At 36.6% G+C, this 21956-nt stretch overlaps 1 protein-coding gene across 1 annotated transcript in view; it reads left to right on the top strand.

Annotated features, from left to right (window-relative positions):
• ELL2 (elongation factor for RNA polymerase II 2) overlaps positions 1-21956 on the top strand; it is a 73379-nt gene that overhangs the window by 22783 nt on the left and 28640 nt on the right. The window contains exon 3 of the mRNA XM_082723928.1: positions 19804-19925. Within this exon, the coding sequence (XP_082580054.1) occupies positions 19804-19925 (122 nt within the window). The remainder of the gene's footprint in view (positions 1-19803; positions 19926-21956) is intronic.

Raw genomic sequence — 21956 nt, forward strand, 5'->3', positions numbered from 1 at the left:
ATATTTTGTCAATGCTTGGTTTCCTTTGCAGGGTTGGGGAGAAGATTGGGTCTGAAATACTAAATTATACAGTATTTGAAATTAGTAGGCAATTTCAACCCACCTACAGATGCTTTCTGCAGACTACCCTTCTCTAACCTACTTGATACCTGGGAAGCAAAGATAACTATCCGTTTGAAACAGCAGCAGAGATAAAAATAAATCCCCAACACTGCCATTCCTTTGTAGATGATATGCCTGCACTCTGCTTTCCCCTGTTGTTTTTGATTTGGCTAGCCCACTGATTTTGCCAATGGTTGTGTTTAGTCAGTCTGCTTAAAGGTTGCTGACTACTAATAGCTACCTTTAAACATTCAGCTCCGAATATAATTAATACTAGAAAGATTTTAGAATTATATCTTTCTGTAATGGCAGTTCTATTTTAATTTTTTTAATATTGCAGTGGTTGACATGTATAGATAACATTTTAATATTTGCTTTGAATCATAACTTTTAACCATGTGTTGATTTACTAAGCGGTCAAACAATAATGGCCCAAGACAAGAAATGGCCTAATTTGAAATACTTAACTTCAGTATATATCCAGGATGTAGCTAACATATTATAATTTTATATATCCTGTAATATATATATATAAATAAGCTCATTCAGCCAGGAGTCTGGGCTGACATCATAGGAACTCATTTTATCTCAAACAATAATTGAATCATAGTCTGAAGCTCCTGTAAATTGACCAGTTGGTCTATCTTACTAGCCCTCCGCCCTCCTTTTCTTCTGGATCAGAACGAGCAGTGGTGTTTCCAAAGGAGAGCAATGAGCTAAATTCGCCATCCATTGTTTCACACCTTGGCTAAGTTAACAGGACAGGCACCAGGGGACCAGGCCCCTCTTCTGCCTTTGGAAGACTGCAAAGGGCAGAGGGTGGAGGATGACTTGGCCTTTCTGTTTCTGCCTGCAGAAACTGTCTCAGAGTACTTGCTGAGCACACCTTCACACAAATTCAGTGTGGGCTACAAAGGAAGGCCTCCCAAAATATGATCACAAACAGAACCTGAGGCAATCTGCTCTGTTCTTCACCACACTGCAGTCACTTTAGAAGGCAGCAGTTAGAACTGTGATTGAAATCTGAAGCAGCCACAAATGCCATAAATTGCGTTCTTAGCAGTGAGTTAAGCCTACTGTCTACATTCAACAAGCATCATGAATACTCATTGTGTACCATGCACCGTGGTTGACACTGTATAGACAAAGGTAAATAGGACTTTGAAATGTCAGCTCTTGTTCCTAACTAACAGTATCTGTTTGTCAATAAAATCTGCCACTGATGGCATTGCCTTTTTGTTTTTCACCAAAAACTGAAACTTGTGAAATTGAGTCACCAGTGTTACAGAAATTGTCACTTTAATAACACTCGCTTATTTAAGCTTGGAAAATAGTATTTTACCGTTCTTTAATACCTTACCATGAACATTACTTAAGTATCTTTTGACCTCTAACTATGTCAAGACGCTGTTCTAGTTACATAAGATGAGCTTATGAAGACTTTTATTACAAAGGAAAGTCGAAATTTAAGTAAGCAGGAAAAATTTAGCAGAATATGCCGAAGCCCTAGATTTTTTTCGTTTAATGTTTAACGTCTTTGGAATTGGAGGGCATCTCATTATAAATGCATCTTAATATTGTGTCATAGTTGGTCAGCATTTTATATTATGCAGTGGTACATAAAATCATAGTCTTAGCAATTGCTGGCGTCGTAGAGTCCCTGAAATACAGCAGTGCAGTGGAAGTATTTAGACAGTCTGTGTGTTCTGTGATAAGATTTTATCTGAATAAAATCTTTTCAGAAGTTTTCTTTCCTGACCCCACCCTTGACTAGCTTGCTTGGTTAGCTCCATATGTTAGATAATCTGGGAAAATTTACAGGGAAGATATATTTTTCTAACCATTCTGGAATTGTGATCTAACTGGAAAGAACAAAAGTATGAAATTATAATGTTCTCAAATTAGTTTTTAAGCTAAAACCTTTACTTATAAAAGTAACTTGTTTTAAAAACAAGTTTAGAAGAGTTTTATGGATTTAAAGACTTCAAACGTCCACAGACATGACTTGAGGCTAATGAATTTGCCCTTATCAGGCTAAGAAGTCTCAAATCTCTCTGCCTAGTCTTACAATTTATACTGTATTTAGCATAAAGGAACAGTTATCTATTCGATTATTTTGTTGATAGATTCCAGTTACTTTTCAATGATTACAGCTAAAATTAATTGAATATTTATGACATGCCAAGAACTCCGTACTTTACACACATCATTCTTATTTAATCCTCACAGGAATGCTGTGAAGCAGATACTCCCATTTTGCTGATGTGTATACATACCATACATGTATACATACCATACATGTATACATACATGAAGTTAGTTTTTGAAGCTCACACAGTCAGTGAGAGTAAAAGAGCCTACAGTCCACTCTAATATCTGATTTCAGAGCCTGCTCTCATCACTACAGTGATCCCCAGCTGCCTGTAATAAATGTTCAATAAGCATTTTACTTATTCTCACATTCATGTAAACATCTGTTGAGTATCTCTCCCACTAGCAAGAGGAAGAGCAATGGTTAGGAAGGTCTCAGGGAACTAATGCTGTTTGAACTGGGCTTTAACGGATTACCAGGAGTTGGCTGATCAAAAGAGGAAGAAAATGCTTGTCAGTCCAATAGTTCAGCATGAGCAAAGTGGTAAGCAGGTTTGTCAAACGTTCCCACTTTCTTAGTGAAATTGAATTTCACCTTGGAGATCAGTACTTCTTTACAAAAATTTTCCCAGGAGTCTATGATGAGGTCTGGGAAAGCACAACTTTAAAATATTTTCCCCTAGGCTTTCTTACGATAGCTAGGTTTGCTATAATTAAGAACATTATAAGAATATCCAGATATATAGATACATAGGTGTGTATACATTCTGTTCTCAAGAGAAGGTTCACAACTTTCATTATTTTCTGGTGGCACCTATTGCAGTAGGTGCTGTCAAATATATTTAGAAACAATTCATGGTAAGAAAAAACATTTCACATTATGACCCTCTACACTATAGGTATACACATTTACGCAGCTTAAAACAAATTTCACAACACAATATTGTTTCTTCATCAGTAGAGTCTGATATATTCTATTTCATTTTAAAGAATCCTGGTCATAAACCACTAAATTAATGTCATGACCTTCCAGTGGATTACAGTCTATGGTTTTAAAAAGCACTGCAGGAAATTATCATCTATTTAAAAAATTTTACCCAGGGATTCATGTGGTCAGATTTGCATTTTAACATGCTTATCCAGTAGCTCCCCTAGCTTAGTCATTTCCTTTTATATTGGAAGGAAGAAAAGAGAAGAGTGAAGGATGGCTCCGTATTTATGATGAGCATTTGGTTGGATGATGGGGCTCTTAAATCCAAAATAGATGAAAAACACACTGAGGCAGGAGGCATGGGATGTGTTTTGTTTGAGACATGCTGTACATGAGGGGGTTAGGTAATACTCCGTCTCTCATTCTGTCAAGATGGAGCTGTCCGGGAGGCAGTGGCACCTGGGAGTTTAGAGCAAAAGGATTTTCAAGAAACAACTCCAAAGGACAATTCACAGGATTTAATTATACATGGAAGTTTAGCAGTAAGAAGGGGAAAAAAAAGTGTATTTACTGATGGAATTCTGATATAAAGCTGTATTTAAGGAGTTTTTTTTTTAACTGTTAAAAATACTGGTTGACTTATGAATACTTAACTAATCAATGTTAGTACTTTTAATTATTAACATTTAGGGAATTTAAAGCTCCTTTTGCCAAATTTTGTTCACACTAATTTAGAATAATGGCACTAAACTGTGCATACTGTTTCAGTGGAAGAATAATATAACAGTGGAAACTCAAGTGGGCAGAAGTCTGCACATGGCATCACAGTGTTTTTATAAAGTTGAATAATAAGCAAAACTAATACATTGTAGGTATATACACATGCAATAAAATTATTGAAAACAAGAAATGATCATCAAAAAAGTTAGAGTAGTTGTTATGTTTGGTAGAAAAAGGCAGGCATAAGGGATTGGAGTGGAGCACATGGTTTGATCATTGCTAACGTTCTATTTCTTAAGTTAGACAGTGAGTTCATAGGTGTTCATTAAATCATCCAGCTGTATTTATTTTTTAGAAATAAATATCACATAAAGATTGTTCTCATTATCATTAACTTCAAATATGATCTGTCATCTTATCCTCAGATAAGCCAGAACATATTTCAACGACGCCAAAGGCATTTGATAAAAATTCATATAAAATCTGAATAAAAACTTAAGGAAATAAGTATATAGGGAATAGAAGATTTCTTCCTTAGCATGATAAAAAAAATAAAACTATGAAACTAATAGCCAGTTATATACTTAATGATAAGACAATAGGAATATCTTTATTAATGTTAGCAATAAAGTACACGTGCCCACTGTCATCTCTGTAGTTTAGCGTTGTTCTGAGAATGCTCAGTAATGGATAAGAAAATGAAATAAAAGCTGTGGATAATAGATGTTTGCCAGTATCTGCAGATAATCCAAGTACACAAGTGAAAAACTTTAGGATTTCTTTCAGTAAGGTAGTCACTTCAGAAAGAACTTGTAAAATCACTGGCTTAAAATTGGGTGGCTGGTGTGACAAGACATTGCTCAAAATGAAAGAAAGAGCAGGATTTTTTATTTTTATTTTTATTTTTTTTTAGATTTATTGGAGTGCACACTGGTGGGAGAGAGGGAGAGAAAGAATCTCAAGCAAACTACCCCCATACCGCCCCACCAAAAGTGCAGAGCCCCACAGAGGATTTGAACTCCCAGTTGACCCTGAGATCATGACCTGAGCCAAAATCAAGAGTTGGACATTTAACAGACTGAGCCACCCAGTTGCCCCAAAAAACAGGATATTTTTTAATTGATGGGAGTATGATCCCAGTAGAAAGCAAAAATTGATAATGTAGGAGAGAGGGAAAGATTTGCTGGAACAATGTCCCTGAGTAGGTTGGAGAAATAGTATCTAATAAGAGACTGGCTTTAGATAGGAGCAGAGAAAGTTCATCTGTGGTAGCTAGTAAGAAGACATGTATATGAGTGCGGATTTTTAAATTATTGTTGTTTGTTAGACCACTTCTTTGGCTATATCTTCGATCTAAAGTCAAAACACATAGGCCAAAGTCTTAAATGTTAGAGCTTGGAAATGTGTTGGCATATGGAACATGCCCAATAAATGATAAGTATAATTTTTAAAAAATAACTGGCCTCCTTAAGCACTATCAGTTAGTGTTTCAGTGTAAAAATGATCTCATTTATGGTAGCAACAAAAAATTACCAAAATAAAATACCAAAAATTAAGTATAGGTCATGTTATTCTAGATATGTCTAAAGAGCTATATTACTTTCCTGGTAGGTATAAGAGAATATGTAAGTGGTAAATGACAAGACTGTCCCTTTAGGTAAGAAACTTAAATGACAGATAAAACTGTCATTTCATCTCCCTAATTAATCAGTAGGTAAAGGACGTATATATACCATTATACTAATTTTAGAAAATATATAGAAACACAAATATAAACCTACAAAGTAAATATGAAATGCTCTAGACCAAAATGTCATTGCTGGTAATCTGTATGAGATTTTTTTACATATATATTTGTTGGTCTCCATTCCTGATTGCTCTGTACACGTAAATGTTTTGAGATGCCAAGTTTAAATATGTAAAGAATCTAAGAGAAAGGCTAAATATTAAAGGCTGAAAAAAATAGGTGGACAGTGAAAATAGAGAAGGCAGGTCTTAAGAAGTTATCTAGAGCTAGACACGAGCTAAATATCTTGCTAGTCAAAGACTTGATAGAGCTGCTTTGTCATCTATCAATGGAGAAAGAAAGTTTTCTCCCCATCTGTGATCTTTCTCCCCATTAGAAGGAAGGCACAAGCAGAGTTACTGGTGTTAACAAGGATATGAGAGGAAAGGCCACTTTTCATTTTGAGTAAACAGTTGACATTTTGAAGCAGTGGTATTGTAATGTGCCCTAGGAATGGGTCTACTCTAAAAAGGACAAATTATGGGAATGAAAGTAGTAGTCAGCTGAATTTAAAAAGTTAAAATTCTTAGGGATTTATAGGTAATGAAATTCAGAATGCATAAAACTGATTAAGGCTAACTAAGTTGGGCCCACAGTACTAGGGTTGGTACTTAATTAGCCATAGAAAAGGGACAATCTTAAAATGCTTAGTGGTTAATAATAATTCAGTAAGTTATATTGGGGATATTTTAGACTGAGATGTAAGGCACAGACATATTTACGAATGTGGCAATACTCTACAAATCAATACCAAGAAATTATTTGACTAATCTGAATGCCTTTTAGTTTTCTCTTAATCTAATTGTGCTAGTTAATTCATGAAAGTCAGTCTTCACAGACTAGAAATAAGGGGTGGCATTTGATGTGTTCCATTTCCAGTGAACAGTAAGATGATGCTGTCTCTATTTCCACAGCTATTTAAAAGTTTTATATTTGGCTGTAAAGAAAAGCTTTGTTCTAGGGTTGCTTGGTATTTTTTTTTTTTTTTAAGGTAGTGTTTCTGTTCCTTCATAGAGAACTTGAAGCATAAGATAATTATGAATCCAGGATTAACTTTGGATGGTCTTATGTTTCACAATTTCTGATTCTGTAAAAAACCAAACCAAACCAAACAAACAAAAAAACTTGTAATTTAAAAAAAATATATTTAAGGTGATTGAGTCATGAAAGGCCAATGTCATAGTGATAATTTAAAATCTAATTATTTTTTAAAGCTGTCTGTTGTTTTTGATTGGAAAACTAATGAATGTACATTATAGAATTGTATGTAAAATACATACAAGGACAAAGATGAATAAATGTCTTAACAATGAAAACCAGCTAGTGTTGGATTTCTCCTCTTTTTTTTTCATATTCACAAATACATTTTAAATACATTTTTTAAATTTAAATAAGCGTACTTATTGCTTTTTTATATTCTGCCTTTTTCTTTAGTCATCCTCCTATTACTTACATAGTTTCTGTGTAACAGTTAACAGTAAATCTTGTGTGTAAATCTTTATTTAGTTTCTAATGATTTCTTCAGGCTAGATTCCTAGATGTGGAATTACTAGGTCAAAATATGAATGTTTTTAAATTTTTTTATAACTGTTGCTGCTCCCCCATGCTCTCCTCCACCCTCAGAAGGCCTCTGCTGTTTATTTCGACAGCTGTTTGAAAGTACCCATATTTTTTTCCCTGGCCAATACTGAATACATGTTTTTCATAATTTCAAAAAATAAAATCATTTCCTAATGTTTAAAAACTGTTTGACATTGTGATTTGCTTGATAATATCTGGCATAGGTAAAATGCATTTAAGACATTGTTGAAGTATTGTCATGTTTACTGTCTCCACTGATATCACTACGAGTGGTTTGAGTTTTTCATTTAATTATGTATTTTTCCCAATATAGTGGGCAGAAGTTTTTATTTTAGTAATTCAAAGACCTTCTTTGAAGTAACTACTCTATTCCTCTAACTTATTAAAATAATTACTCTTATTTCTCTTTGTATATATTTTACTATTTTGACATTTCTCTTTACCACTGCTGATGGGCGTAGTAATTTAGTGTTTTTGAGTTTCCTCTCTCGTCTTTCGATGCTGGTCTTCCTTAAAAGAATATTTTGCAAGATTTTACAAGATTTTCATGAAATCTGCTTATATGAATTATCTTTTTTGGGGGGGCAGTGCAGTAAATTATTGGCAAGGGGATAAAAATATTTTGCTATTTGATATGGTTTCAGTGTTCTAGAGGAACTTACAGTGTGTGGTTCTGCCTCTTAGCAGAATTACATAACTGGCTAGAAGATAATTAAGCAACAATTTTGTGCTGTAAATTACCCAGATAGAGTCATTAATTGTCCATTGTCCATGGCAAAGGGTAAGTCTTTGCCCTTTCTTTGCCAACTTATATTCCTTTATTTGAAGGCAGGTTTGTTGGCTTTGCCAGTAGCTCAAACATACTGTCTTTAAAAATGAATCTTTTTAGTCCTGTATTTCTTAAAATTATAAATCAGTTTATCTAAGAGACTTGACAAGTCCTCTTATTTACATTAGACTGCTAAGTCTCTAAGAAATCAGAGCTGCAGTTTCTAATTTAGCTCTTGATGCACTGTATATATCAGTAGTGTATCAATAGCTTAACATGTTAAATAATTTTACTTCCTTTAGAGTCTGAAGAAAATTAGCACATGAATTTGACTTATGCAGATTGAGCAGAACTAAATTTTATGAATTGGACCTCGTATCAGAAATGCATTTTCAGGGTAGGTGTTTAGGAAGAGATCCATAAAAATTAAAATACTATATATGCTTTATTCCTTTTTGGGGCTTCCTATAGATTTGACACTGAAAATCCCTACAAACTTTAAAATACTGTTTGAATTTATGAAGATTGTAAGCTTTCAAGTAACAAAATCCTTGTGTTCATGAGACCTCTTAATTCTGTTTGTTTCTTTGTTGTGCTGTGGCTAGTATCTAGGGCTCTGAAGGCAGCATATTTTTAACAGAGAGGGCACTAGGGAAGCACTGTTTGCTCCCCTTCTAGGGTAGCAGCAGGCATCTGTAATTTTTCAGCCTTCCATGGGTACTTGTAGCTGATTTGTTCTTGTACCTAATTTCCTTTTACTTTGAGTTTGAAACATTTAGAAATACTGCTAGTCTTTTTGGCTGTTTGTTTTCCCAGATAGTTTCTCTGATTTATATTTAAGCTAATGCTAAAATTTGACCTTGAAGGTTTCTAGTCTCTTACTTTTGTAAATACCGAAGATTCAAAATAAGTATTGTCAGCTTTTTTTCTCAGTATTATCAGCTTTTGATGATCCACAGGACAATGTCTCTGCCGTTTGAAAATTACTTCAAAAATCAAATACATCATTATATATGTGTTTGCATCAAACAAACTAAAATCAGACCTGGAGCTCCCCCAATAGTGTCTTTACATCACCAGAGCGAACATTTTGGGGCACATACTATGGGCCGTACATTGTGCCAAGCACCTTTAGAAGGGTTATTTCTTTAAATTTAACAGCAGTCCTGTTAGGTGAATATCGTTATCCTCATTTTGCTGATGTGGAAACTAGGGATTAATAAGGTTAAGTTTTTTGCCCAAGGTAACACAGATGGTAGAATCCAGAACCAAGTCGGAAACTGGGCAGCATGCTCCAGAACTGTAGCACACTAGATACACTGTTTGCACTGTTCCCTTTTGCTCTGTGTGTAAAAGAGTTCCACTTTTCACTTCTCAAAAACTTGAGGAAATCCACCTTACAACTGGAAATACAAAGGGATCCAATAATAAAACATTTTAAAAAGCAAAGAGAACAAAGAAGCAGAATACCATTTTTTATCTTTCGTATCCTCCAAATATTTGGCACTAATTCTCTTCAAAAAATGGCACATAAGAGTTCATACTTTGTACACTCTATTGTAATGTGACTAAAATTTAATTAATAAGATTATAGCCCCCAACTGTTCTACATCTTGTTGCTGTTTTTCTTTCCTTGGCATAGAGCCTTGATTTTGTGTCTTGGGTCCCCAGAGCCTGGGGATTCTGTGATGTCACCACAGTGGCTGCTTCAGCAGTCCCAGTCCTTCATCATTCCTTTCCTCAACCAGAGCAATGCTGACTCTACCTGTAATACCTGGTGGGTTTCCCCATAAGATTATCCTGAAAAAGATTTAGCTTTAAAAAAAAAAATGATTATTCTTGGCGTTGAAAAAGAGAGAATTAAGAGTTGAAAATACTTCCAAATCTACATGAAAATAGTCCCCAGACTTTGATATTGTTTATGTTTTTGAACTTAATGAGCTTTCACGGTAACATTGATTGGTTTAGGATAAAACCATGTGTTCCATGAAATTCAGGGCGTTGGTCACTATTATTTGATGTTTATATTGATGTTGAGGATTCACATCTGCTAAGTACCAGTCTCCTCTAGACTTATACAACTGTTGGTGATGGCCACGCATTAATTCTATTCTCACTGACATTTTGGCAGCAGTTCCTCCTGACATTTGCAAAAAGTGCTTTTTCCTTATGACTCCAGGAGAGCAAAAAGGAGAGAAGATTGGCGATGAATTTGGAAAATAACATTTATGTTTAAGTTTCTTTCTTTTCTTTTCTGGTTTTTTTTTTTTGTTTTTTTGTTTTTTTTTTTTCCTTATAGAATTCAGGTTTGGGCTTTGTTTCTCAGAAACAAAGCTTTTTTTTTTTTTTAACAAAATTCTGCTTTCTACTTGACCAAGACAATTACTAAACTTAGAATTAGTGCGGTCTCCCTAAGTTCTTTAAAATGCAAAATGGTCTTAAAGACCGTCATATTTTCGAATGTCCTTTTGAAAGGACAGAGTATTCTGTGAGTATTTTAATAAAGATGAAGATACTTTTTAAAAAGAAAAATGTATAATGTAAATTTAAGTTCCACAAATCCAGGCAGCCACTTGGCCTGGGTTTCAGGGCTAAACATAGTACAAGAGAGGTCAGAAATTTTCTCATCCTGATGTTTGTACCACATAGCATGCAGCTGTGGGGACTTCTTTGTTTTCCTTCTTTCATTTTGTTATTTATTTTTGTGTGCTCCGGGGAGCTCTGGTTTTCCACAGGCTATAGTGATCTATTTCAGATACATCTCTAATTTTTTAGTCTCCCTGGCATAAGCCTTCATCTAAATGAATGTGATCTAGTACCAAGTGGGAATGATCCAACAAATATTTGTTAGGTATCTGTTGTGTTCCAGATACATATGGAAGTAAGACCGTGGTCCTTGCCCCTCTAACTAACTAGTGAGGCAGAAGATACATAAGCAAGTACTTTAGCATGTGGTATAGTAAAGACAGCACTAAAGGTGAGCCCAGGGGTTTGGGGAGACCCAGAAAAGGAGCTTGAAACTTCACCGCACTGGAGAAGGAAAGACTCCCTGAGAGAACTGCTCCTGAGCTGAGTCTTAAATAAAGGGTAAGTTAGCACAAGCCAAGGCAAGAAGTGGGGACATCAAATAAAAGGTGGAGAGTGAGAGCCACGTCTGTTGGGAAGGAACCTCATATGTCCTATTAAGGAGCTTAGACTGGGTGGTAGATGAGTGGTAGGAGAGAATCATGAAGATATAAATGATGCTTGGAAATGACAAGGTCAGACTGGCATTTTATGAAACTAGCTTTGGCAGCCAAATCGTTGAAGAAGGAGCTCGAAAACGGAGCAAAGTAGAGGCTGAAAGACAAGTTGTCCAAGCAAAAGGTGATATTGAGCCAAAGAAGAGGACAGAGATGAGGACATATATTTGAGAGATTATTTAAGAAGTGAAAGCAGTGTGCCTTGTGATTATCTGGATATTGAGGGACGTGGGGTGGTGTGAGAGTGAGAAGAGTCAAGGTTGACTCCCTAGGCTGCCAGTAACCTCAGTAACTAGATAAATGGTGGTTTATTAACTGGGAGATAAACATTGTGGGAAGGTGGGCAGATTTAGGGATAAGATGAGAATTCTTTTATACATAAGCACTGATTCTGTGGAATATATTTAAATATTAGAAGGGACTGGTTAATAAGAGGAAAATGAAAAGCAGTTTTATGATAAGAGTTCTGGAACTCAGTGGGAGATTTTAGTTTTTGCTGCCAAAGAAGGACTTTTGGATTAGCCCAGCCATGAAGTTTGAAAAAACTTAGATTCTCTCACTTTTCTTCTAAAAGCTTCTTTAACATTTCTCAATTTTTTAGTCATTTTTTTAATCTAAATTTTCTATTCTGTCATGCTGCATAGTCCGTATACCTTTTCCTTCATACAGAATCTCCTCCAGTACCTGCTGTTTGCTTCTTTCCCCTGCCAATAACTGTCATCCCCCCGTTCTTCTTGGAAATAATCAGCTACCACCCAACTATACCCAGCCACCTGGTCTGTTCTAAATTTTTAACCATGAAGCTACAAAATGAGTCATAACAAAACTCAGTTTGAAGCCTCTTTTTAGTTGGTGAAACCAGCACTGGTCAGTTGTATTTTAGTGCAGCTAGATAATATGAATTGAATTATATTAAGGTGCTCATCATATATCAAAGATACCATACATGTGTATATGAATATACATATACACAGACACATGCACACTCCTACTCTAAAACAGTTCCATTCTTCCAGGGAAAAACACCTTGGTGTCATCCTTGATTTCCCTCTCTTTTTCATTCCTCACACTCAGTATATCTAGGAATCCTGCTGTATCTATCTGCAAAATATATCCTGAATCCCTCCACTTCTCCCTATCTCCTGATCCAACCCACCATTGTCTCGTTCCTGGATTTCTATACATATGTGCTGTAATGGCAGGGATCTTTGTAGCTTTTGTTCATTATTGTGTCACAGAAATGTAGACATAGTAGGCACTCAATTAATATGTTGTTGCTTACTTGTAACCAATTAAAATTAGTTTTGAAATGTTCCTGTCAATGATATTTTCCCCAAGGTGGCAATAAATTTAAAAGACTATGTTAGAGATGAGAATGCAATTCTCAGGAAAGATTTTTCTAGTAAGACTGTATGCCACAGGGGCACAGGTGGCTCAGTTGGTTAAGCGTCTGCTTTTAGCTCAGGTCATGATTCCAGGGTTTGGGGATGAGTCCCACATCAGGCTCCCTGCTGAGCTGGGAGCCTGTTGCTCCCTCTTCCTCCTCCCCTCCCCCTGCTTGTTATCTTTCTCTCTCGCTGTTTCTCAGATAAGTAAATAAAATCTTAAGAAAAAAGGGGGGAAAAAAAAAGACTATCCCACAGAACTAATAGAACCAAGGAAGCTCAATATTGGCCTACTCTACCCTTTCATCAAGAACTTTTAAAGAAATTCTAATACTGGATCTTCAGCAGCTATATGAAAAAATATAAGGAAAACTATTCTACTTTATTTTTTTCTATAACATCTTGACAGAGAGCAAGAATGAAGGAAATAAATGGATTTATTTTGTCCTGAATTATTCATATTAATTGTTACATGGCCTGAATTTTTTGGATAACTGCCAAATATTTCTCTTTGTGCTAGATAAATTTAGCATTTTGCACTACTCTCCTCAGTACAGTATCTATCATGTGAGTATTTCGATGTTATCTGGTATGCATGGGATCTTCTCCACCCCCTGCTATTCCATGTCAGTAGGAATATTTAGCTGTTACTGATTTCCCTAATACGTTTTCTATTGCCAGTGAATGAGACCCTCCCCTCCCTACTCCCCCATATCCACCCAGGTGTTGGTTTTCACATCTGGGTTGATCTGACAGGCTTTTTTTCCTTCCCCTAACCCATAATGTTAGGCCTAAAGTCGTAACTGCCTCTCTGGTTTGAAAAATAGGACTTGTGGGTTTCAGGTTGAAGTTTCTGTTTTCTGTTCTGATTCTAGATTATTCATTCTGCCCCTTAACTCTGGAACCGTACATGCAAATACATTTCTGTAGCTAAACTGAATTTTCTAGGTTTTTAGGAAATCATAGAATCATTAAAATTCTTTTAGAAAGGATTTAAAAACAACAGAGCATCCTAATGTTTAAATGTTGGTAGCAATTTTTTTTAATCTTAGCTAAGGCATATAGATTATATATAAGGAAATAATAGAAATATTAGTAATATAGTATTAAAAGACCGGCTAGTCCCTTAAGATACTAGAGAAATGGAGGAGGTAGGTTCTGAGGTTTTATAAAATGGGAAACTATTATTCAATATGAAAGAACCTACAAAGCAAAGATAGTTATTATTTTAACCTGGCATTTCCCAAATTTATTTCAGGATAGAACCTTCTCACGGAAGGAAAATTTTCAGCATACTTTGGAAATACTGGTGGAAAAAAAGCAGATACTTTGGTTCTAGTCCTGGCTCAGGCATTAGTCAGCATTTTAATTCATTCAACAAACATGTATGGAGTATTTCATGGCACCCACTATTTGAAATGTTGATGATATATTCAGGGAACAAACTAGAGAGAAGCCTCTGTCCTTCCAAGGATTATACTCTGGTCAGAGGAGAAAGACAGTAAACATAATCTGTAGGTAGTACAGTTACTAAGTGTTTTAGACAAACATGGAGCAGGGTCAGGGGGTCAGGAGTACAGGGGTTGCAATTTTAAATAGTCATAATCTTGAGCAATCGAGTGTCTCTGTTTTCCTAATCTATAAAATGAAGAAATTCAACTAATTTGATCTGAAAGGGCCTGCCAGAACTATGGGTTTGCTTTAATTACCCAAGAGGTGTATCCAACTGTGTTACTGCTGGGCCATGAGCATCTTACTAGGCATTTATAATCACCAAGGTTGGAAAAGTTTAAATCATTTGTTAATACCCACAAAAGAACAAAGCATTCATTCGTTTTAAATAAATGCAAAACAAACAAACAAAAAAAAAAACCCTGATGGTCCTGTTTTTAATCTAGCGTGTACCTTAATCCAATATTGAATACAGAGTACTCAAAGATAAGAAACCTCTGCTGTAAAGTACCAGTGGCTTTTAAGCAGATGTTAGCATATCTGTATGAAAATTTGCAGCTGTGTGCACATTGTGTTACTGCCCTACGTCTTTGCCCTAAATAAGGGGGCTGTGACTTGATGTTAAAATGACCTTCTAGACAATATTCCATTGCTGTATGCCTGAGCTTGTATCTCAGAATAATTAGAAGTTATGACTTAAACATCTTGGTATACAGTGTTTATGCTAATTATAAATGTCTGGAAGTTTTCTGAAACTTTGTAGCTTTTTATCAGAGACAGACTGGAATTTGGAAGGTGGGCTAGATTGTGGTCCCAAGCCTTTGATTTTTAGCCCCCCATTTTTGGAATGAAAATTAAAATCTACTTTTCCAATTGCCCAGAATATGGTGGCATATTTTTATATTATCTGACTTAAATAAGAAACCATTTGGAATCATAGTCTTTGATAATTTTTTTAGGTAATATACTTTAGGCATTTAGCTAAAAATTTCAAGTAGACCATGTGTCCCTAAATATAATGGCATTCCATTGACCTACAGGAAAAGCCTACAATACTATAATTAAAATTGAGAAGTTCCTGTCACACAAACGGATGCCCTTCCAAGATTGTTTCTAAATCAGACCTCAGTATTTCTTTTCCTCATTCCCCAGAAGCTGACGCTAGGGCTCTCAGTAATAGTCATTTCATATTCATTCCCCCACCCCTTCATATTTCCTAAATTTAAAGGCCAGTTCATAAGAAAATGCTCTGTAACCATTCTGAAATAAAGAACTAACTACTGGTTCACTATCTAGACAAGCTGTGCAGTAGGCTCCTATATATCAGAGAGAGGAGTGATGAGTATCCCCAAGTTCCCCTGAAAGTCTAGTCTCTGAAATGGCTCTAGATTTGGCAGGGTCTTGAGTCCCACTGTAGCTGTGGCCTTTAACAGCCCCAGAGGCTCTGGTCCAGTAGGGGGTACCCCATAGTTTAGTTCTGAAGTTCCCACTTACCCACCCCCACCTGCCCTAACTGTCATTACACAACCTGCTCTTTTCATTAAGTCTCTTGCTTTACTGCCCATGGGGACCAAACTGTTAGGCAGATTTACCAGCTGTGAACATAAGAGCTCTTTTCATTCTTTTCATTCTTTAGAGCATAGTTATTGATACAAATAAAATTTGTATCTAATTTATACTACCTGCAGGAGATGAGGCATACTAAATCTATAGACAGTATAATTTAAGCTTTTGAGATATTAAAGATGTAAAAGTTGCTTGGCAACACCTTGTTCTGAGATCTTTTATAGGAAAAGCCTGAGATTAAGCCAGGCTGTACCATCTGCATTGGTGCTGCTCTGAAAACCACTGAGGAAAGGTGACACAGAAACCCAAAACTCTGTTTTGTCATCATACCTTAACCTCCAACCCACTGCAGCTCCACAGCTGGAAGAAATACTATGATATACATCAAGATTCACCTTTGGGTCCCAGATTATCTCCCTTCTTACCTTTCATTATGTTTTTGTTTTGGTTATTTGCTTATTTGTTGACCTCATGACATTTGGAAATTGCAGAAATTCATTTGCAGTAGGTACTTTAATTGGGACTTTTTTTTTTGTAAGATACTATTTTTCCTTCTACTTCATTAATATTCAGAAATCACTGAAGTCGTTATTCTCGGTCTATTTTGAGATTGACCTATGTCTTTTTCTTTTCTTTTCTTTTTATTTGTTTATTTGACAGACAGAAATCACAAGTAGGCAGAGAGAGGCCGGGGGTGGAGGCTGGGGGGCAAGCTCCCTGCTGAGCAGAGAGCCCCACAACCTGGGGCTTGATCCCAGGACCCTGGGATCATGACCTGAGCTGCATGAAGGCAGAGGCTTCAACCCACTTAGCCACCCAGGCGCCCCAACCCACGTCTATTTCTAATCCATAGTTTCTCAACCTTGGCCCTACTGGCATTTTAGAATGTCAGGGTAGTCCTTCGTTGTGGGGGCTGTTCTGCACACTAGAGAGTGTTGGACAGTATCTCTGCCCTCCAGGAGGTGCCAGAAGCACCCACCCAGATCAAACGTCCCTGGAGGCAAAACTTCCCCTTGTTGAGAGCAGCTGTTCTGATCTATGTGTAACACATGCTTCCAAACACTTCCGTGGAGATATGGCATGGGTTGTGTGTGCTTTTCTTTTTAACTTTCTTTTTAATCGGATTCTTTCCTATTTGGTTTGTGATATTTTTTAAATGACTGTAGGATTGGTTGGTTGGTTTTCTATTTCAAGACACTTTTAAAGAGAATATGAAAACCTTCAGTGTCCACCATCAGGCCAGACCCTATTACTTTGAGTAGTGTGCACAGTAATGCATACCAGATATTTTTGTATTTTGAACTTTCCAGATTTACACAAGACACTGTGTGTGTTTAAAATTTTTTGAAATATATAGGAAGATAATTTTTCACCTTAAAAAGTATAAGCATTACTTCAGAAGAATCCCAGTTTAGAGGATGAGAAAGGAAAAAAAAAATCTACATTTTAATAATTATAAAGGTTTGATAAGAGCTACCATGAAGTGCTCTGTTTAGTATATGTCTGAGCTTGAGAATTCCTATAATTAAAAGTTTTTAGTGAAAGAAGCACCCACCCAGATCAAACGTTTACAGAATTTGAGTAAAAAGTCTAGTCACTCTTAAAAATAAAAATAGAAAAAAACTCTACGATTCCACTTTTTAAAAATGCGATTTAGAATCTCCCGAAAGGGACAGTCTTCCATACTTTGCTGGGTGAAGTACTTCTGCATTTCCCAGACCTGAGCTGCACAGGAACGAGGACTTCAGACCTCCAGTGAAACCAGAGCCCAGCCTGCAGATGGGCCTGTCACCACTGTGAAAATCTCCCCGCCCAGGCTCCACAGCTCTGTGTGAGGGTTAAGGGGGAAGGAAAATGGAAGTTAAGTGAGTTAGAGCAGGAAAGGATTCCATTTAAGTGTTCACACTGTCTTTACCTGTCCACCTTCTCTCCTGAGTCTTCAAGGAGGCTTTAACTACAGAACACATTCCTTCTCTAGCAGCAGAACCCTGCTACTCTTTATAAAAGCAGACAAATGTCTGTGAGTGCTGTGACACTCAGAGCCTGAGGATGGACTTTTTGTTCACATGTATCTCACACAGCATTCCTTTGGCTCCTGCTCTCCCGTACCTACACAGAATTAAGAAGTAAAACACAGCATTCTGTTTCACCAGTGTATGTGTGCCAACTAGGCATTCACTTTGCACACCCAGTAATACAGCCTGATGAGTCCTCCCAGAGTAAATTAAGACTTGCTCACAAAGTTCCAGCACTTTAGAACTAGGGCGAAATTTGAGAAATCAAAGTAACTTTAGGGAACAAAAAAGGTATAATTTATAAAGTAGATAATAAGTGTAGAAACTTATCACCCTAGCAATTTGAAACTAATTTAAAAGGAGGAGTCAGAGATAGTTTAAATTCACAGACAACGGAGGCTCTTGGAGTATAGTAATGTAATACTCAACATCTTTGGTAAAATTTGACCTTTCAAACTTTACATGCGTTTTCTGAATCTCCTCTGAAAAGTTGTTTTTCTTTGATTTATTCCTACCCCATATAAGTACGATGTTTTTCTTTGACTTACTCGTATCTCATTCATTCCTTCAACATTTATTACATGTCTGCTGTGCGCTAGACTTTGCAAATTATCTCCCTCTTGCCTTTCTTTCTTTTTTTGTTTCGGTTTTTGTGGGGTGGCAGGGAGTTGTAGAATTGGTAGCTTTGTAGTTTCAAACAAAATTCTCTTCCTTAGGTCAGAAGCTTGATGTGTTTTAGTGAGCAAGTCTGAGTTGCTTGCAGGGTGTCCTTCCTGACCAAGCAGAAGTGACACATGTTTATGCTTACTAGCACATTCATGAATATATGTCTGTCTGTCTGGCAACCAGTTAGTTCTGAATCTTCACCTTACCATAATGGAAAGGGCAGATTTGGTGGGGAAAGAATGAGAACTGGGAAACATCCTCCCCCCCCCCCCGCCCCCAATTCCTACTCATCTCCTGAATTGCTAAGACTGTGTATTTGGGGGCTGGAAAGCAGGAAGTCGTATTTTATATTCTCGCCAGTGAATCCTTTTTATAATTATCACCTAAACCCATGGTAGCCCCTGCAAGCCCAAGGGGAGAAAGGTCTTAGGAGCTGCAAAGGGTGGAACCATTGAAAGACAGTGAGAAGTTTTCAGTTCATTTGTTCACAAATGTTTAGTGAGACCCTACTATGTACCCGGAAAATGTGCCTAATACAGGGGCTCTGTGATCTAGAGCAACCCCATCCTTTCACTTTTGATATAGAAAAACTAGACCTTGAGTAAGAGCATAAAAAACATTTGCCTTGGGGAGCCTGGGTGGCTCAATGGATTGGGCCACTGCCTTTGGCTCAGGTCATGATCTCAGTGTCCTGGGATCGAGCCCCGCATCAGGCTCTCTGCTCAGCAGGGAGCCTGCTTCCTCCTCTCTCTCTCTGCCTGACTCTCTGCCTACTTGTGATCTCTCTCTGTCAAATAAATAAATAAAATCTTAAAAACAAAAACATTTGCCTTTTCCACAGTGTTGTAATGGGCTCAGCCTTAGAGTCCACCGAATGCTCTCTCCAGGTTGTTGACCCTATTCTGTAAATATGAGGGTAGGAGAATCTTAAGGCATGAAGAAATACCCCTCCGCATTTTGCTGTGAATGTAACTATGGCATTCACCTTATGTTGCTAGTCATCTCCAAAACTGTACTCAGAGAAGCAAAAATGAAAATGAAATGTATATATAGTAAGAGGATGAAGTTTAGGATATAGTCTCTATCCCAGACATCATTTAAATATCTAGAAACTATTCAGTGGTGGGGGTGGGGAGGGGGGCATGCCAGCCAGAGACAGAACCTTGTGTAGCTCTAAAGAGGAAAAGCTTTTTACTTTTTAGAAAATTCACTAATAAGTCTTTTGTGTAACTAGAATCATTTGCTAGTTTGAAATGAAGAGGTTTCCTCTTTAAACTATTGATCAGAAGTGATTATTGACACTTAAGGGTAGAAAATGGAAATGAGTGATTTGATTTTTAGGCATACATGCTTGATTCCTTCAATGATTTGGTAATTTAAATGCTCAAGAGGGGTTGCCTATAAAATGAGTGTCACTTGAAAACAGTTAAGTCAGTCATCAGATCATTGTTTGTCAAATATATAATTTGAGATGTTTCTCTTTTTCCCTACCTTTAGCTTGTCAAAATTCCTAAAAATGATCCCCCCAATGAAGCGCATACCTTTAACTTCTATTTGTCAAATGTGGGTAAAGACAACCCTCAGGGCAGCTTTGACTGCATCCAGCAAACATTCTCCAGGTAAGTATGTTTCAAGATAATGCTGAAGGGAGAATAATTTTTCTTTGAGTTTTTTTTTTTCACTTAAACAATAAAATGTATAGTAGTTATTCCATAAATGTTTATGAATTGAATTATAGAGTTCTTTTTTAAAGAAATATTGAGTACCTACTATGTGCTAACAGTTATATTTGTCACTGTGGGATATAATCATAAAAATTTTAAGGTTGTTGCCCTCAAGAACTTTTAAGATACAGATTTTTTTATCTATAAAAAATGTTTTGTTTTGTTTTTAATTAAAGACAAGTTTAAGAATTTTTTTCAAGTTTTTATTCACTGTATTTAAATAAGAGTGCCTTATTATATATACTCAACATTCACACTCCAGAGTAAAGGAGTAAAAAAAATACATGTATCTTGTATATCCCTTTCTTTCTTCCCTGTGCAAGCCTTGTTTTAAGATAGATTTTCAGAAATTTTTATGCATAATGGAAACTAGAAATTAACCCCAGTAGAGCAGTAACTTCTAATTTTAAAGGGAAAAAAAAAATACAACAAAAAAGGAGGGAGGAAGACAAGACTATACACCCACATCCCAGGGTACCATGGAACACTTATCTACTTAGGTCCTCTGTAAACAATAAGCTACTTGTTTGACTTGTCTTTGCTGTGGTTGTTTCTGATTAAAGAATGGGCCCCTTGAGTAGGGGGAGTTTGTTCTGCCCCTGGATAAAGACAAGGCCTTAGAACCCCCAACATCCTGAGAACATTGAAACGGGCCCAAAGTGTCCCAGGCCATGATGCGTCCCTATCTCTCATCTGTGCAGTACTTGAAACTGTGTAAGCGCTTGCTGTATGTGGGAGAAAGGAAAGGAAAGCTGTGCTGCAAGGGAGCATGGGAGGCAGAGATACAAAATAAGACACTTCACTGAAAGAGTTCTGAATTTCTACTCACATTTAGGGTGACTAAATAACTTTCTGTTCTATCTTAATATGCCATTTTCCTGAGTTAATGTTAATTTTGCTTTTTAAAAGTTACACACGCCTAAACTTATGTTTCTTGGTATAAATTGTGTACTGTAGATCATATAGACTTTTCTGTACTATCCCCTGTGATAGCTACTGGCCATATGTGGCTGTTAACATTTCAGTTGATAAAAGTGAAATAGAATTTAAAATTTCTTCATTCACATTTACCACATATTTAGGCTCAGTAGCCACGTGGCTAGCAGCTATCATAATGGACAGGACAGATAGAAAACATTTTCACAATTGTAGAAAGTGGTGCGGGACAGCACAGCAAAAGATTACAAAAGCATCAAGTATGAGGGTCTCTGGTGATTGTGTAGTTCAGCCCCTTCATTGCACAGATGACGTATTCATAGTTATCCAGCTGGTGAGTTGGTGACAAGGCTGAATAAAAACTGGGCCCCCCTAACTCCCAGACCAGTGTTCTTTACATACCATAGAGCACACCAATTTCAAATTGTGGTGCTTTCACTTAGAATGCTTGCCTTTAGAGAATTACTTTATTATAGTGAAAGCAGTTAGACCTCAAATTGAACTATGTCCCATTAGGAATTTTATTGAGAAACAGTCCCGCTTCAAAACCAGTGATAGCACCATAGGTAATGGGTTTCTCCCTTAGATCATAAACACCCTTTGTGTTTATTCCTACCTTGCTTGTTTGGAAAAGGATTTAAAGTCACTTACAAAATGCTACATGATGCAGCAAGAAAAATGAAACAGTTATTGTGAGAAAATTGGGGCAAATACATTAGTACAAGCCAAGTGTGTTTTATAAAAGTGTGATCCAACTATAAATGTATGATTTAAGGTGCTTTATAAAATGGTCTTGCATAGGTATAAATTGAAATTGCCACTATGAAAACAAAAGCCCTGAAGCTCTCAGTTCTCCCTGGCAAGCAAGTTTGTTGTTGTTGTTGTTGTTTTTAAATAATTTCATTCCACCTTTTCTATTCAATTGAATTTTTATTTTTCCCGAGGTTCTTGTGTCTACTGTAGTTCAGATTCTCCCTGAAGGTCACTTTT

The sequence above is a fragment of the Mustela nivalis genome (genome assembly GCF_964662115.1).
Source record: "Mustela nivalis genome assembly, chromosome: 3".
Lineage (NCBI taxonomy): Eukaryota > Metazoa > Chordata > Mammalia > Carnivora > Mustelidae > Mustela > Mustela nivalis.